This window comes from Manis pentadactyla, chromosome 13 (genome assembly GCF_030020395.1).
Source record: "Manis pentadactyla isolate mManPen7 chromosome 13, mManPen7.hap1, whole genome shotgun sequence".
Lineage (NCBI taxonomy): Eukaryota > Metazoa > Chordata > Mammalia > Pholidota > Manidae > Manis > Manis pentadactyla.
In genome coordinates this window covers 19,031,738-19,046,838 of record NC_080031.1, presented here as the reverse complement: position 1 = coordinate 19,046,838, position 15,101 = coordinate 19,031,738, and the positions used below count along the sequence as shown (strand labels likewise).

The 15,101-nt window shown below is 38.0% G+C and overlaps 1 protein-coding gene across 3 annotated transcripts in view; it reads left to right on the top strand.

Moving 5' to 3' along the window:
- NCAPD3 (non-SMC condensin II complex subunit D3) overlaps positions 1-15,101 on the top strand; it is an 87,975-nt gene that overhangs the window by 32,156 nt on the left and 40,718 nt on the right. For all 3 annotated transcript variants that reach the window (XM_036930046.2, XM_036930045.2, XM_036930047.2), the window contains 5 exons: positions 1,113-1,185; positions 1,876-2,001; positions 2,136-2,388; positions 2,824-2,880; positions 3,126-3,215. In XM_036930046.2, coding sequence (XP_036785941.2) covers positions 1,113-1,185; positions 1,876-2,001; positions 2,136-2,388; positions 2,824-2,880; positions 3,126-3,215 — 599 coding nt within the window. The remainder of the gene's footprint in view (positions 1-1,112; positions 1,186-1,875; positions 2,002-2,135; positions 2,389-2,823; positions 2,881-3,125; positions 3,216-15,101) is intronic.

Here is a 15,101-nt window from a genome sequence, read left to right as displayed (position 1 = left end):
GCTGCTGAGTAACAACAGTCAACTTCTCTGTGTTGTCATCTGCTTCTGTGTTCACCACTCCACTAAGCTGGCCTCCTCCTCTCCTCTTTCTTCCTATTTCTCTTCTCTGAGTCTCTTTGTTCCTTGACACTTTTTCCTTGCTTCTATTCCCTTCCTTCTACAAACAATACTTCCTAAAGGAAAAAACTAAGTTTTTACTCTTTAGCAGTAATTGTATACTAATTTTTCCCTCATGAGTCACTTAGCTTCACCTAAAAACTTCCATGTCTCAGCTTTATTGGGAAAGACATACTTGCTTTTCTTTCCCTCCTTTATTGAATATTTGGCTTGCAGAGTGGAAGTGGTAGAAAGAAGTGATAAGTGTGTACATGAGAGTGTGTGCCCACCTGCAAAGGTACATGGTCTACAGTGTAGTTAGAGATATGCCCTGTGAATCATGGAATCCAGGGTAGGCTGTCATCTGATCATTGAGCAAATGTCTTTTGCTAAGAATTTTTTTAAACCTTAAGGTGATTTAAGCGGAAGTACGCACTTTGATCTTCTGTAAGAGTTCATGATGTTGCCAGTTGCAGTAGTATTAATGTAATGGTACAAATAAACTTAACACCAAAAATGGGTCAAATCTATGCCTAATAATAATTTTTTTAGCTTAAAATTTGGAGATTTAAGCTTTAAAGCATTCACTGAGCTACCACAGGGTGGTGCTGGGTCTATTATTTAGACTATTAAATATTGAGACTAAAAAAATTTTAGACTATTAAATAATTTGTTATTTACCCCAAAAGAACATATTTTAGAGTCTTAATATGAACCTTAGCAAACAATCCAAAGAGTCATCAGGCTGGCCCAGTTGCTCCTTCCTGATTGTAGCTGCCTGCTCAGTGATGGCTCTCCAAAACTGCAAGCAGCAGTGAATGGTTTTTGCTGTGGCACTTTATGTCTTTGCTTTTTATTCACTGAAACAATGCTTGCAATGTAGGTGTAAATTATTTCTAATATTTAGGATTTCTAAAACATAAGAGTAATGGTTTTTGAGAACAGAGGGGAAATGACTATTTTATTGTAATTATAGGTATACTATAAACAGTGGGTGTGTGTGTTTCTTTTAATAGCTCACTTGTGGATGAACTAAAGGAAAGTGTATTCACAGTCCTTCGTATCTTACTGCAGCACATCTGTGCCAAGGTACCATTTGCTTTCATAATAATAATGTAAAAGTACATTATCTACCTAAATGTGTGTATTTGTTTCCCTACACAGAGTGTTCTTTCGGGGAAAAAAAAATACCTTATTTTGGAAAATGTCAAACACAACGAAATGGAGTAGGGTGATGAGCACTATCTTCAGCGGTTTGTCATTTATACCCTTTTAGGTATAACTACCCTAACACATGCACACTGGATTTTTTTTTTGAAGTAAATTCCATCATACCCTTTCATATATAAATACTTCTTTTATATCTCTAAAGGGTAAAAATTCTTTAAAAACAACCATACTAACACCTAAAAAAAAAACACACAGTAATTCCTTACCATAATTAAATATCCAGTCTGTTCAAATTTCTGTGATTACCTCTTCAATTTTTATAATACTTGGACAAATGATTCTTAACTTGAACACTATGGATCCTAGGGGCCTATAAAAGCTTTGAAATTATATGTTAAATTTGTATTTCTGTGGATAGGGCTTATAGATTTCTTACAGGTCAGTTTTCAAAGGGGTCTGAAACCTAAAATTTGTTAGTTGTTTCTGTAAAATTTAAAGATGCATTAAACTAGTTCCATTCATTAATTTTCCATTTGGATTACAGCATGTATTTCAGCTATCCTGTAGGTGGATATTGGCTGGACAGTTAGCTTCTCAATTTTGTTTCAGGTGATAGATAAATCCGAGTATCGGACCTATGCGGCACAGGCCCTCGTCCAGCTGCTCAGCAAACTTCCTTGTGGGGAATATTCTACATTCATTGCCTGGCTCTACAGATATTCACGGAGTTCTAAGGTAGGAGATACATCCACATAAAATCTTGGTTCCTGGCTCTGCAACCTTTTAATGACAGCCAAATTGGAATACATAAGGGATTCTTTGGTTTTTATTCCTACCTGATGGAGGTTCTCATTATTTTGCTTTACCAGATCCCACACAGGGTTTTTACTCTTGATGTTACCTTAGCTCTGTTGGAACTGCCTGAAAGAGAGGTGGATAGCACGCTCTCCTTGGAGCATCAGAAGCTCTTAAAGCATAAGTTCTTGGTGCAGGAAATTATGTTTGGCCGTTGTTTAGACAAGGCACCGACTGTCCGCAGCAAAGCATTGTCCAGTTTTGCACATTGCCTGGAGCTGTCTCTTACCACTGCATCTGAGAGCATACTAGAACTTCTGATGAACAGTAAGTGTGGTCACTATTGTGAAGTAGAACTTGTCTCATCTTATTAAAAATTGAACTGCAAGGGAATTGTTCTTTGTGGTGGCAAAAAGAACAGATACAGTATGATACACTGTTACCCTTATAAACCTATTTCAGTATATTTTATTGTTGAGTAACTTTTTAAATAGACAAACCTGATAAACTTGTAAGGCCTTAAGTATTTCATATATTCATGTTTTAGAGCTAAGATTGTTGGCTGCCTTCACTATTCCTTTATTGCATATTGGCCATATTTGGCCTAATATCTATTTCAAATGCATACCCAAGGAAAACATTATTGTCAGAAATATAGAACCTGTCTTTAGGCCTAAGTATCTTGATTTTGGTTCTTGTGTGAATATTTACTTGGGGTTTATGATGCTATGACATTTTTCCTTCTTACCTGTTTATATTTAGGTCCTACAGTTTCAGAAATAGAGAGCCACCCTGGTACATTACTGAGAAATTCATCAGGTAATGAGTCAATATATTTTCAAATATAGAATAATTGTCTTTTTATTTAAAGGACTTGCTGGATATTTGAAATGTTTTTTCTGTCTCCATATTTATCTATTTTAGTATTATACTTTTCTTTCTTCAAAGAAATTAAAATTCAGTAATGATGTAACTTAAATGTATAACATGCCATGCTTATATTATTAACAGGTGTAACAAATTGTTACCTTAATAACCGAGGCTTTTTTTTTGTTTTTTCTAAGCTTTTTCCTGTCAGAGGCAGACACTTAACCCTTCTGGAGGCTCAGGGGTAGTCAATACAGACAACAGTAGTGAAACCGTTGGATCTGGGGGTATGTCAAATTTTATGACTATCAGATGAGTAGTGATTATTGTATTTTAGACAACTGTAAATAGAGTCTAAAAACCTTGGATTTTTTTTTTCTGATTAATTCACCCTTAAGAATTGAATTTCTTTTTCTTAATAGTGGAATAATTTCTATTTTATTATATCGTTAATCAAAGTCCTTGCACTATATATTTCATTTTAAGATAAAGAATAAGGTATGTTCCAGTGATCATGCTGAACCCCAGCATTTCTCTGACACTTTAGAGAATATTAGCAAATTCTTTCTTACATTGTAAAGTCAATTCTTGGGATTGCTCACCAAAAAGGGACCAGTTGCTAGGGAAAGTGCAGTAGAGATTAAATTTGTGTTTGGAGAAAAGTCACCACATAAAAGGGAAAGGTGAATACATACTGCTGTCCCCAATCTTGTTCCTGTTTTCTGTCCCTCATTACGTTTTCTACCATGTTATCCTGACTGATTAAAACATCCCAGAATCCACTTTTAATATTGGGAGGCAACTACTGAGTACAGGGTTCCACTAAAAAAGAAAATACAGAATTTAGATTATAATTTCTCTGCACCATCCTTCAGTGGGTCATACATATTGTATGGGGTGATTACAAGCTCCTCTTTCCCATGGGCTCCAGCACAGATTCTGAACACAGGTGATGCCTGATCTCTTTCATTGTCTTACCTAACCCAGACTGATCTGGGATGGTTTCAGTGTTGGTGTGATTTAGGAGGGAAGAAATAAACCTGGCCCAGGGAATGGGTGGGCCTGGGACCTGCTCTCAGATCTGTTTCTAGCTGCTGATTCACTTACATCTCTGAGCAACTTTTTCACCTATAAGATGACATAGTATAAAATAGTGGGGAAAATACTCCATCAGAAATGAGAAGCAATCTGGATTCTTGAAGCAATTCTGCTACTAAATAGCTGCATGACCTGAAATGTAGAAGTCAACAAAACTCCCTGTTACTTTCTGATCCTAGCACCTTCCCCGTATTTCACAGAGGGCTTGTCAAGTGTCTGTGGAAAGAATGTTTAGAGAATTGATTTTAAAATACAGAGAAAAAAGAGAGAATATGGGTGTAGAAGTAATTATATAGTTAGATTTACTAATTCTGTAAACTACTGTCTGTTCTCTTTTAAACTGTGCTAGGCATTGTCTACATAGACTTTAATAAAACATAGTTCCATCTCTAAGGGAGCAGTGAGAGAAACAGATATGCGTGTGTCTAAGATTTACGTATTTATTTATATGTGTAAAACTGATACTGTGAGATTGGTGTTGAGACAATGTAAAGTGCTATAGATAGCTATTCCTTATTATTCCAGCCTGGAAGGTCAGTATAGAGTTAGGTTCACATGGCTAGGTATGTGTTACTCAAATTAGATTCAGAGCAATAACTAAATATATATATCAACAGATTCCCTAAAATATTATAAGAAATGTAATCAGGAAAAATGTTGAATATTTGTGTTAACTCCAGTCTTAGCAAGTTACAGATTTGCTGCTGTACAGACTCTTCTCCCAACAGTATCGGCTTGTATTGATTTAGTGATGTTTCCAAACTATAAATTTTACCAGATGTAAAGAGCCCATGTTCCCATCTTATTTTTAATAAACAAAATCACTTTTATTGGTAGCATTAATTACACATTTTAAAAATGTGTATAGTTGCTGTATGCCAGGCACTGTGCTAAGTGCTTTCTTTGTTGGTGGATTTTTGTTTTTGAGTTGTAATTCACATACTATAAAATTCACCATTGAAAATATATAATTCATTGTATTTAATGTATTCACAAAATTGTACAGTCAATTTCCAGAACATTTTCATTAGCTGGAAAAGAAACCCTGTGTCCATCAGCAGTCTCTCTCTCTCCTTCTCCCAGCCTCAATCAACTATGAATTTGCTGCATCTGTGGATTTGCCCATTTTGGACATTCCACATAAACAGAAGTACACTTCTTTACCTAGCGTAATGTGTTTACCATTCCTCCTCATTGTAGCATATATCAATCTTTCATTCCTTTTTCTGGCTGAATAAATAAATTTTGTGTATTCTTCACTCATCAGTTGATGAATGATTTGGATTGTTTCCACTTTTTGGCTATTATGAATGATGCTGCTGTGAATGTTCTTGTACAAGTTGTGTGTGCAAATTTGTTTTCATTCCTTTTGGATATCTATCTAGGAGTGGAACTCATGGGTCGTGTGGTACCTCTATGTTTAACATTTTGAGGTACTGCCAAACTGTTTTCCAAAGTGGCTGTGACCACTTTTCAATTCCACAAGCATGTATGATAATTGCTATTTCTCCACATCCTTGTTAGTACTTTCTACATTCATCCTTTTTATTATAGTCATCCTAGAGGATGTGAAATGGTATCTCAATGTGGTTTTGATTCACATTTTCCTGGGACAAATAATGTTGAGCAGCATTTCATGTGTTTATTAGCCATCTGTATATCTTCTTCGGGGAAATGCCTATTCAAATTCTTATCCCATTTTTTTAAGATGAGTTATTTGCCTGTTTATTTTTGAGTTAATAGAGTTATTTATGTATTCTGGATCCAAGTTCCTTGTTAGATATATGGTTTACACGTATCTTTTTCCTATTCTGTGGGTTGTCTTTTCACTTTCTTGATGGTGTTTTTTGAGGCATTAAAATTTGCTTTGATGAAGTCCAGCTACCCATTTTTCTTTGTTACCTTGTGCTTTTCATGTTAGAGGTAAGAAAGCATTGCATTGTTCAAATTCACAGATTTATTCCTGTTTCCTTCTAAGAGTTTTGTGTTTTAGCTTTTACATTTTGGTTTTTGATCACTTTGGGTTAATTTTTGTATATGGTATCATGTAGGGATACAATGTTTGCATGTGAATATCCAGTTGACATAACACCATTTGTTTTAAAGACCTTTTGCCTTTGGGTGGCCTTGGCACTGTTGTGAAAAATCACTTGGCCTTAAACATGTGAGCTTATTTCTATACTCTTAATTTTATTCCACTGATACTCCATTGTCTGTCTCTATACCAGTACCACACTGTGTTGATTACTGTTCCTTTACAGTTAATTTTGAAATCAGAAAGTATTGGGTTCTTCATCTTTATTCTTGTTCTCAAGATTGATTTGGCTATTCTATTCTCTTATATTTCCATGTGAATTTTAGGATCAACTATAAATTTCTGGGGAAAAAAGCCAGATATAAATTGATAGGGATTATTTATAGATTCCATCTTAACATTATTAAGTTCATGAACACAGGATGTCTATTTATTTCTTTAATTTTTTTCAATGATGTTTTGTAATTTTCAGTGTCCAACTCTTGCTCTTTAAATTTCTTCTCCAGTATTTTATTCTTTTTGATGGTATTGAAAATGAAATTACTTTTTTTTTTTTTTTGTAGATAATTATTTTTTATTGAGGGGTAGTTGACACACAATACTACATTAGTCTCAGGTGTACAACACAGTGATTCAACATTTATATACATGATAATTCTAGGTACCAGCTATCACCATACCAAGTTGTTAGAATATTTTGACTATATTCCTTCTGCTATACATTACATCCCGGTTACTTATTTATTTTACAATTGGAAGTGTGTACTTTTTTGTGTGTGTGTGTGAGGGCATCTCTCATATTTATTGATCAAATGGTTGTTAACAACAATAAAATTCTGTATAGGGGAGTCAATGCTCAATGCACAATCATTAATCCACCCCAAGCCTAATTTTCGTCAGTCTCCAATCTTCTGAAGCATAACGAACAAGTTCTTACATGGAGAACAAATTCTTACATAGTGAATAAGTTACATGGTGAACAGTACAAGGGCAGCCATCACAGAAACTTTCGGTTTTGCTCATGCATTATGAACTATAAACAGTTCAAATATGAATACTCATTTGATTTTTATACTTGATTTATATGTGGATACCACATTTCTCTATTATTATTATTTTTAATAAAATGCTGAAGTGGTAGGTAGATACAAGATAAAGGTAGAAAACAGTTTAGTGTTGCAAGAGAGCAAATGTAGATGATCAGATGTGTGCCTGTAGACTATGTGTTAATCCAAGCTAGACAAGGGCAATAAAACATCCACGTACGCAGAAGATTTCTCTCAGAACGGGGGGGGGGTGAGGTTCTAAGCCTCACCTCTGTTGATTTCCAATTTCTCACCTGATGGCCCCCCTGCGACTGTGCCTGTCTTAGGTTGTTCCTCCCTTGAGGAATCTTACCCGTCTCTGGCTAACCAGTCATCTTCCGGGGCCATGCACGGAAATGTAAAGTTGGTAAGTGAGAGAGAAGCCTTATTTGAAAAGGTTAGCTTTTTACTTCTTTGCATATTTATGCCCTGTGGCTTCTATGCCCAGCATTTGTCTTGAAGTATCTTTACCACTTGGAAGAATTATGTTACTCGGTAAATTCGATATGAGGCACGAATTCTATTTAAGGGTTGTAATTAGGAAGGAAGAAGAAAAGCTATAGAAGTAGCAGGCGAAAGAAAACATGGGAAGATTGATTATTTTTTTGACATATCTTCTTGTAGAGTAAGTAACTTCAGCATGTATAGGTTTTAAACAACTAATTAAATTGCGCACACACATTAACATAATAGGAGTATAGTTACATAACCAAAGCATACCTGTAATTACCAGCCATCTCCAGTGAAAGCAAGAAAACCAGTTAGGCACCTTAGGCATTTGTGAAAACTTATGTATAATATGGTGGATATTGTCCAACTGAACTTGAACAGTCTGAGAGAAATCAGACAAATTAAAACAACCCATTCCTGGGGACTGTTCACATCCAATATGTTCTTTTAACAGTAAATAGTCTGTAGTTGTAAGATGTTGGAGCGCTACAATTTGCACTTCTCCTAATTCTTGGTTGAGTTCCAACAGTATAGATCCAGTCAAATTTGTTGTTTTACTGTATGCACAGGTTAACTTAGATATCTCCTTCTTCATTCCCATGGCAAGTCCAGGAGCTGGTGGGATGAGTGCATCTACAGCTGTAGCAGTGTGTGGATCTTTGTTGGGGTTTTTTGATGATCATCTTCTGGCATGAGTCTTCCAGAGAGTGCTGATGTTGGAAGTTCTTTTTCATATCGTATCTTAGTTGATTTTTGGGGTAGCCAAATTAGGCTTTGATCCTCTGTATAAACACAAACAGGCCCTTTGCCTACACTTTCAGATGCCCTTTATACCCTTGTGTAGAACTCATTGGAGGTCACCACACAGGAACTGCCTTTTTTTGTTGTTGTTGTTACCATTAATCTACACTTACGTGACGAGTATTATGTTTACTAGGATCTTCCCTATACCAGGTACTCCCTATGAACCCCTTTACAGTCACTGTCCATCAGCATAGCAAATGTTGTAGAATCACTACTTGCCTTCTCTGTGTTGTACAGCCCTCACCTTTCTCCCACCCCCCCATGTATGCTAATCTTAATACCCCCCTTCTTCTTCCCCCCTCCTTATCCCTCCCTACCCACCCATCCTCCCCAGTCCCTTTCCCTTTGGTACCTATTAGTCCATTCTTGAGTTCTGTGATTCTGGTGCTGTTTTGTTCCTTCAGTTTTTCCTTTGTACTTATATTCCACAGATGAGTGAAATCATTTGGTATTTCTCTTTCTCCGCTTGGCTTGTTTCACTGAGCATAATACCCTACAGCTCCATCCATGTTGCTGCAAATGGTAGGATTTGCCCTTTTCTTATGGCTGAGTAGTATTCCATTGTGTATATGTACCACATCTTCTTTATCCATTCATCTATCGATGGACATTTAGGTTGCTTCCAATTTTTCGCTATTGTAAATAGTGCTGCGATAAACATAGGGGTGCGTTGGTCTTTCTCAAACTTGATTGCTGCCTTCTTAAATTCCTAGGAGTGCAATTCCTGGGTCAAATGGTAAGTCTGTTTTGAGCATTTTGATGTACCTCCGGACTGCTTTCCACAATGGTTGAACTAATTTACATTCCCACCAGCACTATAGGAGGGTTCCCCTTTCTCCACAGCCTCGCCAACATTTGTTGTTGTTTGTCTTTTGGATGGCAGCCATCCTTACTCGTGTGAGGTGATATCTCATTGTAGTTTTAATTTGCATTTCTCTGATAATTAACGATGTGGAGCATCTTTTCATGTGTCTGTTGGCCATCTGTATTTCTTTTTTGGAGAACTGTCTGTTCAGTTCCTCTGTCCATTTTTTAATTGGGTTATTTGTTTTTTTGTTTGTTGCGCGTGTGAGCTCTTTATATATTCTGGATGTCAAGCCTTTACCGGATCTGTCATTTTCAAATATATTCTCCCATACTGTAGGGTTCCTTTTTGTTCTGTTGATGGTGTCTTTTGCTGTACAGAAGCTTTTCAGCTTAGTATAGTCCCACTTGTTCATTTTTTCTGTTGTTTTCCTTGCCCGGGGAGATATGTTGAAGAAGAGGTCACTCATGTTTATGTCTAAGAGGTTTTTGCCTATGTTTTCTTCCAAGAGTTTAATGGTTTCATGACTTACATTCAGGTCTTTGATCCATTTTGAGTTTACTTTTGTATATGGGGTTAGACAATAGTCCAGTTTCATTCTCCTACACGTAGCTGTCCAGTTTTGCCAGCTCCATCTGTTGAAGAGACTGTCATTTCGCCATTGTATGTCCATGGCTCCTTTATCAAATATTAATTGACCATATATGTCTGGGTTCATGTCTGGATTCTCTAGTCTGTTCCATTGGTCTGTGGCTCTGTTCTTGTGCCAGTACCACATTGTGTTGATTACTATGGCTTTATAGTAGAGCTTGAAGTTGGGGAGTGAGATCCCCCCTACTTTATTCTTCTTTCTCAGGATTGCTTTGGCTATTCGGGGTCTTTGGTGTTTCCATATGAATTTTTGAATTATTTGTTCCAGTTCATTGAAGAATGTTGCTGGTAGTTTCATAGGGATTGCATCAAATCTGTATATTGCTTTGGGCAGGATGGCCATTTTGACGATATTAATTCTTCCTAGCCACGAGCATGGGATGAGTTTCCATCTGTTAGTGTCCCCTTTAATTTCTCTTAAGAGTGACTTGTAGTTTTCAGAGTATAAGTCTTTCACTTCCTTGGTTAGGTTTATTCCTAGGTATTTCATTTTTTTTGATGCAATTGTGAATGGAGTTGTTTTCCTGATTTCTCTTTCTGTTGGTTCATTGTTAGTGTATAGGAAAGCCACAGATTTCTGTGTGTTGATTTTGTATCCTGCAACTTTGCTGTATTCCGATATCAGTTCTAGTAGTTTTGGGGTGGAGTCTTTAGGGTTTTTTATGTACAGTATCATGTCATCTGCAAATAGTGACAGTTTAACTTCTTCTTTACCAATCTGGATTCCTTGTATTTCTTTGTTTTGTCTGATTGCCGTGGCTAGGACCTCCAGTACTATGTTAAATAACAGTGGGGAGAGTGGGCATCCCTGTCTAGTTCCCGATCTCAGAGGAAATGCTTTCAGCTTCTCGCTGTTCAATATAATGTTGGCTGTGGGTTTATCATAGATGGCCTTTATTATGTTGAGGTACTTGCCCTCTATTCCCATTTTGCTGAGAGTTTTTATCATGAATGGATGTTGAACTTTGTCAAATGCTTTTTCAGCATGTATGGAGATGATCATGTGGTTTTTGTCTTTCTTTTTGTTGATGTGGTGGATGATGTTGATGGACTTTCGAATGTTGTGCCATCCTTGCATCCCTGGGATGAATCCCACTTGGTCATGGTGTATGATCCTTTTGATGTATTTTTGAATTCGGTTTGCTAATATTTTGTTGAGTATTTTTGCATCTACGATCATCAGGGATATTGGTCTGTAGTTTTCTTTTTTGTTGGGGTCTTTGCCTGGTTTTGGTATTAGGGTGATGTTAGCTTCATAGAATGAGTTTGGGAGTATCCCCTCCTCCTCTATTTTTTGGAAAACTTTAAGGAGAATGGGTATGATGTCTTCCCTGTATGTCTGATAAAATTCCGAGGTAAATCCATCTGGTCCGGGGGTTTTGTTATTTGGTAGTTTTTTGATTACCGCTTCAATTTTGTTGCTGGTAATTGGTCTGTTTAGATTTTGTTTCTTTCTGGGTCAGTCTTGGAAGGTTGTGTTTTTCTAGGAAGTTGTCCATTTCTCCTAGGTTTCCCAGCTTGTTAGCATATAGGTTTTCATAGTATTCTCTAATAATTCTTTGTATTTCTGTGGGGTCCGTCGTGATTTTTCCATTCTCATTTCTGATACTGTTGATTTGTGTTGACTCTCTTTTCTTCTTAATATGTCTGGCTAGAGTCTTATCTATTTTGTTTATTTTCTCGAAGAACCAGCTCTTGGTTTCATTGATTTTTGCTATTGTTTTATTCTTCTCAATTTTATTTATTTCTTCTCTGATCTTTATTATGTTCCTCCTTCTGCTGACCTTCGGCCTCATCTGTTCTTCTTTTTCCAATTTCAATACTTGTGACATTAGACCATTCATTTGGGATTGCTCTTTCTTTTTAAAATATGCTTGGATTGCTATATACTTTCCTCTTAAGACTGCTTTTGCTGTGTCCCACAGAAGTTGGGGCTTAGTGTTGTTGTTGTCATTTGTATCCATGTATTGCTGGATCTCCATTTTGATTTGGTCATTGATCCATTGATTATTTAGGAGCGTGTTGTTAAGCCTCCATGTGTTTGTGAGCCTCTTTGCTTTCTTTGTACAGTTTATTTCTAGTTTTATGCCTTTGTGGTCTGAAAAGTTGGTTGGTAGGATTTCAGTCTTCTGGAATTTACTGAGGCTCTTTTTTGTGGCCTAGTATGTGGTCTGTTCTGGAGAATGTTCCATGTGCACTTGAGAAGAATGTATATCCTGTTGCTTTTGGATGTAGAGTTCTGTAGATGTCTATTAGGTCCATCTGCTCTACTGTGTTGTTCAGTGCTTCCGTGTCCTTATTTTCTGCCTGGTGGATCTATCCTTTGGGGTGAGTGGTGTGTTGAAGTCTCCTAGAATGAATGCATTGCAGTCTATTTCCCCCTTTAGTTCTGTTAGTATTTGTTTCACATATGCTGGTGCTCCTGTGTTGGGTGCATATATATTTAGAATGGTTATATCCTCTTGTTGGGCTGAGCTCTTTATCATTATGTAGTGTCCTTCTTTATCTCTTGTTACTTTCTGTTTTGAAGTCTATTTTGTCTGATATTAGTACTGCAACCCCTGCTTTCTTCTCACTGTTGTTTGCCTGAAATATGTTTTTCCATCCCTTGACTTTTAGTCTGTACATGTCTTTGGGTTTGAGGTGAGTTTCTTGTAAGCAGCAGATAGATGGGTCTTGCTTTTTTATCCATTCTGTTACTCTATGTCTTTTGATTGGTGCATTCAACCCATTAACATTTAGGGTGACTATTGAAAGATATGTACTTATTGCCATTGCAGGCTTTAAATTCGTGGTTACCAAGGGTTCAAGGTTAGCCTCTTTAGTATCTCACTGCCTAACTTAGCTCGCTTATTGATCTGTTATATACACTGTCTGGAGATTCTTTTCTTCTCTCCCTTCTTATTCCTCTTCCTCCATTCTTCATATGTTGGGTGTTTTATTCTGTGCTCTTTCTAGGAGTGCTCCCGTCTAGAGCAGTCCCTGTAAGATATACTGTAGAGGTGGTTTTTTGGAAGCAAATTCCCTCAGCTTTTGTTTGTCTGGGAATTGTTTAATCCCACCGTCATATTTGAATGATAGTCGTGCTGGATACAGTATCCTTGGTACAAGGCCCTTCTGTTTCCTTGCATTAAATATATCATGCCATTCTCTTCTGGCCTGTAGGGTTTCTGTCGAGAAGTCTGATGTTAGCCTGATGGGTTTTCCTTTATAGGTGACCTTTTTCTCTCTAGCTGCCTTTAAAATTCTTTCCTTGTCCTTGATCTTTGCCATTTTAATTATTATGTGTCTTGGTGTTGTCCTCCTTGGATCCTTTGTGTTGGGGTTCTGTGTATTTCCGTGGTCTGTTCGATTATTTACTCTCCCAGTTTGGGTAGGTTTTCAGCAATTATTTCTTCCAAGATACTTTCCATCCCTTTTCCTCTCTCTTCTTCTTCTGGAACCCTATAATACGGATATTGTTCCTTTTGGATTGGTCACACAGTTCTCTTAATATTGTTTCATTCCTGGAGATCCTTTTATCTCTCTCTATGTCAGCTTCTATGCATTCCTGTTCTCTGGTTTCAATTCCATCAATGGCCTCTTGCATCCTATCCATTCTGCTTATAAACCCTTCCAGAGTTTGTTTCATTTCTGTAATCTCCTTTCTGGCATCTGTGATCTCCCTCCGGACTTCATCCAATATCCCTTGCATATTTCTCTGCCTCTCTGTCAGCATGTTTATGATTCTTATTTTGAATTCTTTGTCAGGAAGACTAGTTAGGTCTGTCTCCTTCTCTGGTATTGTTTCTGTGATCTTTGCCTGTAGTTTTGCCTTTTCATGGTGATAGGAATAGTTTGCAGAGCTGGGACAAGTGACGGCTGGAAGAACTTCCCTTCTTGTTGGTTTGTGGCCCTCCTCTCCTGGGAGAACAGCGACCTCTAGTGGCTCCTGCTGCGCAGCTGCGCGCAAACAGGGCTTCTGCTTCCTGCCCGGCTGCCATGGAGTTTATTTCCGCTGTTGCTGTGGGTGTGACCTGGCTCAGGCAGCTGCTCCAAAATGGTGGAGTCTCGTTGGAGGGGGAGCTGCCGGGAGGCTATTTATCTCCTTAAGGGGCCTCTGTGCTCCCTGCAGCCCAGGGGATTAGGGTGCCCAGAGATCCCGGATTCCCTACCTCTGCATTAAGTGCCCCGCCCTGCCCCTTTAAGACTTCCAAAAAGCACCCGCCAAAACAAAACAATGACCACAAAAAAAAAAAATTTTTTTTTAAGTAAAAGAAAAAAAAAAAGTGGCCGCTCATTTTACTTTATTCTCCGGCACCAGCCTCAGGCATCTGCTCTCCGGTCTTGCTGCCCTGTTTCCCTAGAATTGGGGTATTTATCCCTTTAAGACTTCCAAAAAGCGCTTGCCAAAACAAAACAGAAAAAAAAAAAATGGCCGCTCGCTTTTCTTATGTCCTCCGGCGCCAGGCCTCCGGTACCCTCTCACCGTTCTTGCTGCCCTGTTTCCCTAGTATCCAGGGCCCCGCATGCACTGTGTCTGCGCTCTGGCCCGGATGGCGGGGGCTGGGTGTTCGGCAGCCCTGGGCTCCGTCTCCCTCCCGCTCTGCCTATTCTTCTCCTGCCGGGAGCTGGGGGGAGGGGCGCTCGGGTTCGGCCGGGCCGGGGCTTGTATCTTACCCGCTTTAGGAGGCACTGGGTTCTCGCAGGTGTGGATGTGTTCTGGATGTTGTCCTGTGTCCTCTGGTCTTTATTCTAGGAAGAGTTGTCTTTGTTATATTTTCATAGATATATGTGGTTTTGGAAGGAGATTTCCGCTGCTCTACTCACGTCACCCATCTTGGCTCCACCCCCCTGAAATTACTTTCTTAATTTCATTTTTGATTTGTTCATTGCTAGTTTTTTACAATTGATTTTTGACAATTGAGCTTGTATCCTGTAGCTTTTTTAACTTTGTTCTTAGCTGAATAGTTTTTTATGTAGATTCCTTAAGATTTTCTATATATAAGGTCATGCCATCTGTGAATAGAGAGTGTTTTATTTCTTCCTTTTCAGCATGGATGGCGTTTTTTTGTCTTGCCTATTTTCTCTGGCTAGTGTTGAAAAGATGTAGAGAGAGCAGCCATCATCTTTGTCTTCTGTGCTTAGAGGGGAAGTTCTGCATATTTCACCACTGAGTGTGATATTTGCTGTGGGTTTTTCAGAATGGAGTTTGTCAGTGTGAGGAAGTTGCCTTGTATTCTAAGTTTGTAGAGTGTTTTTATCA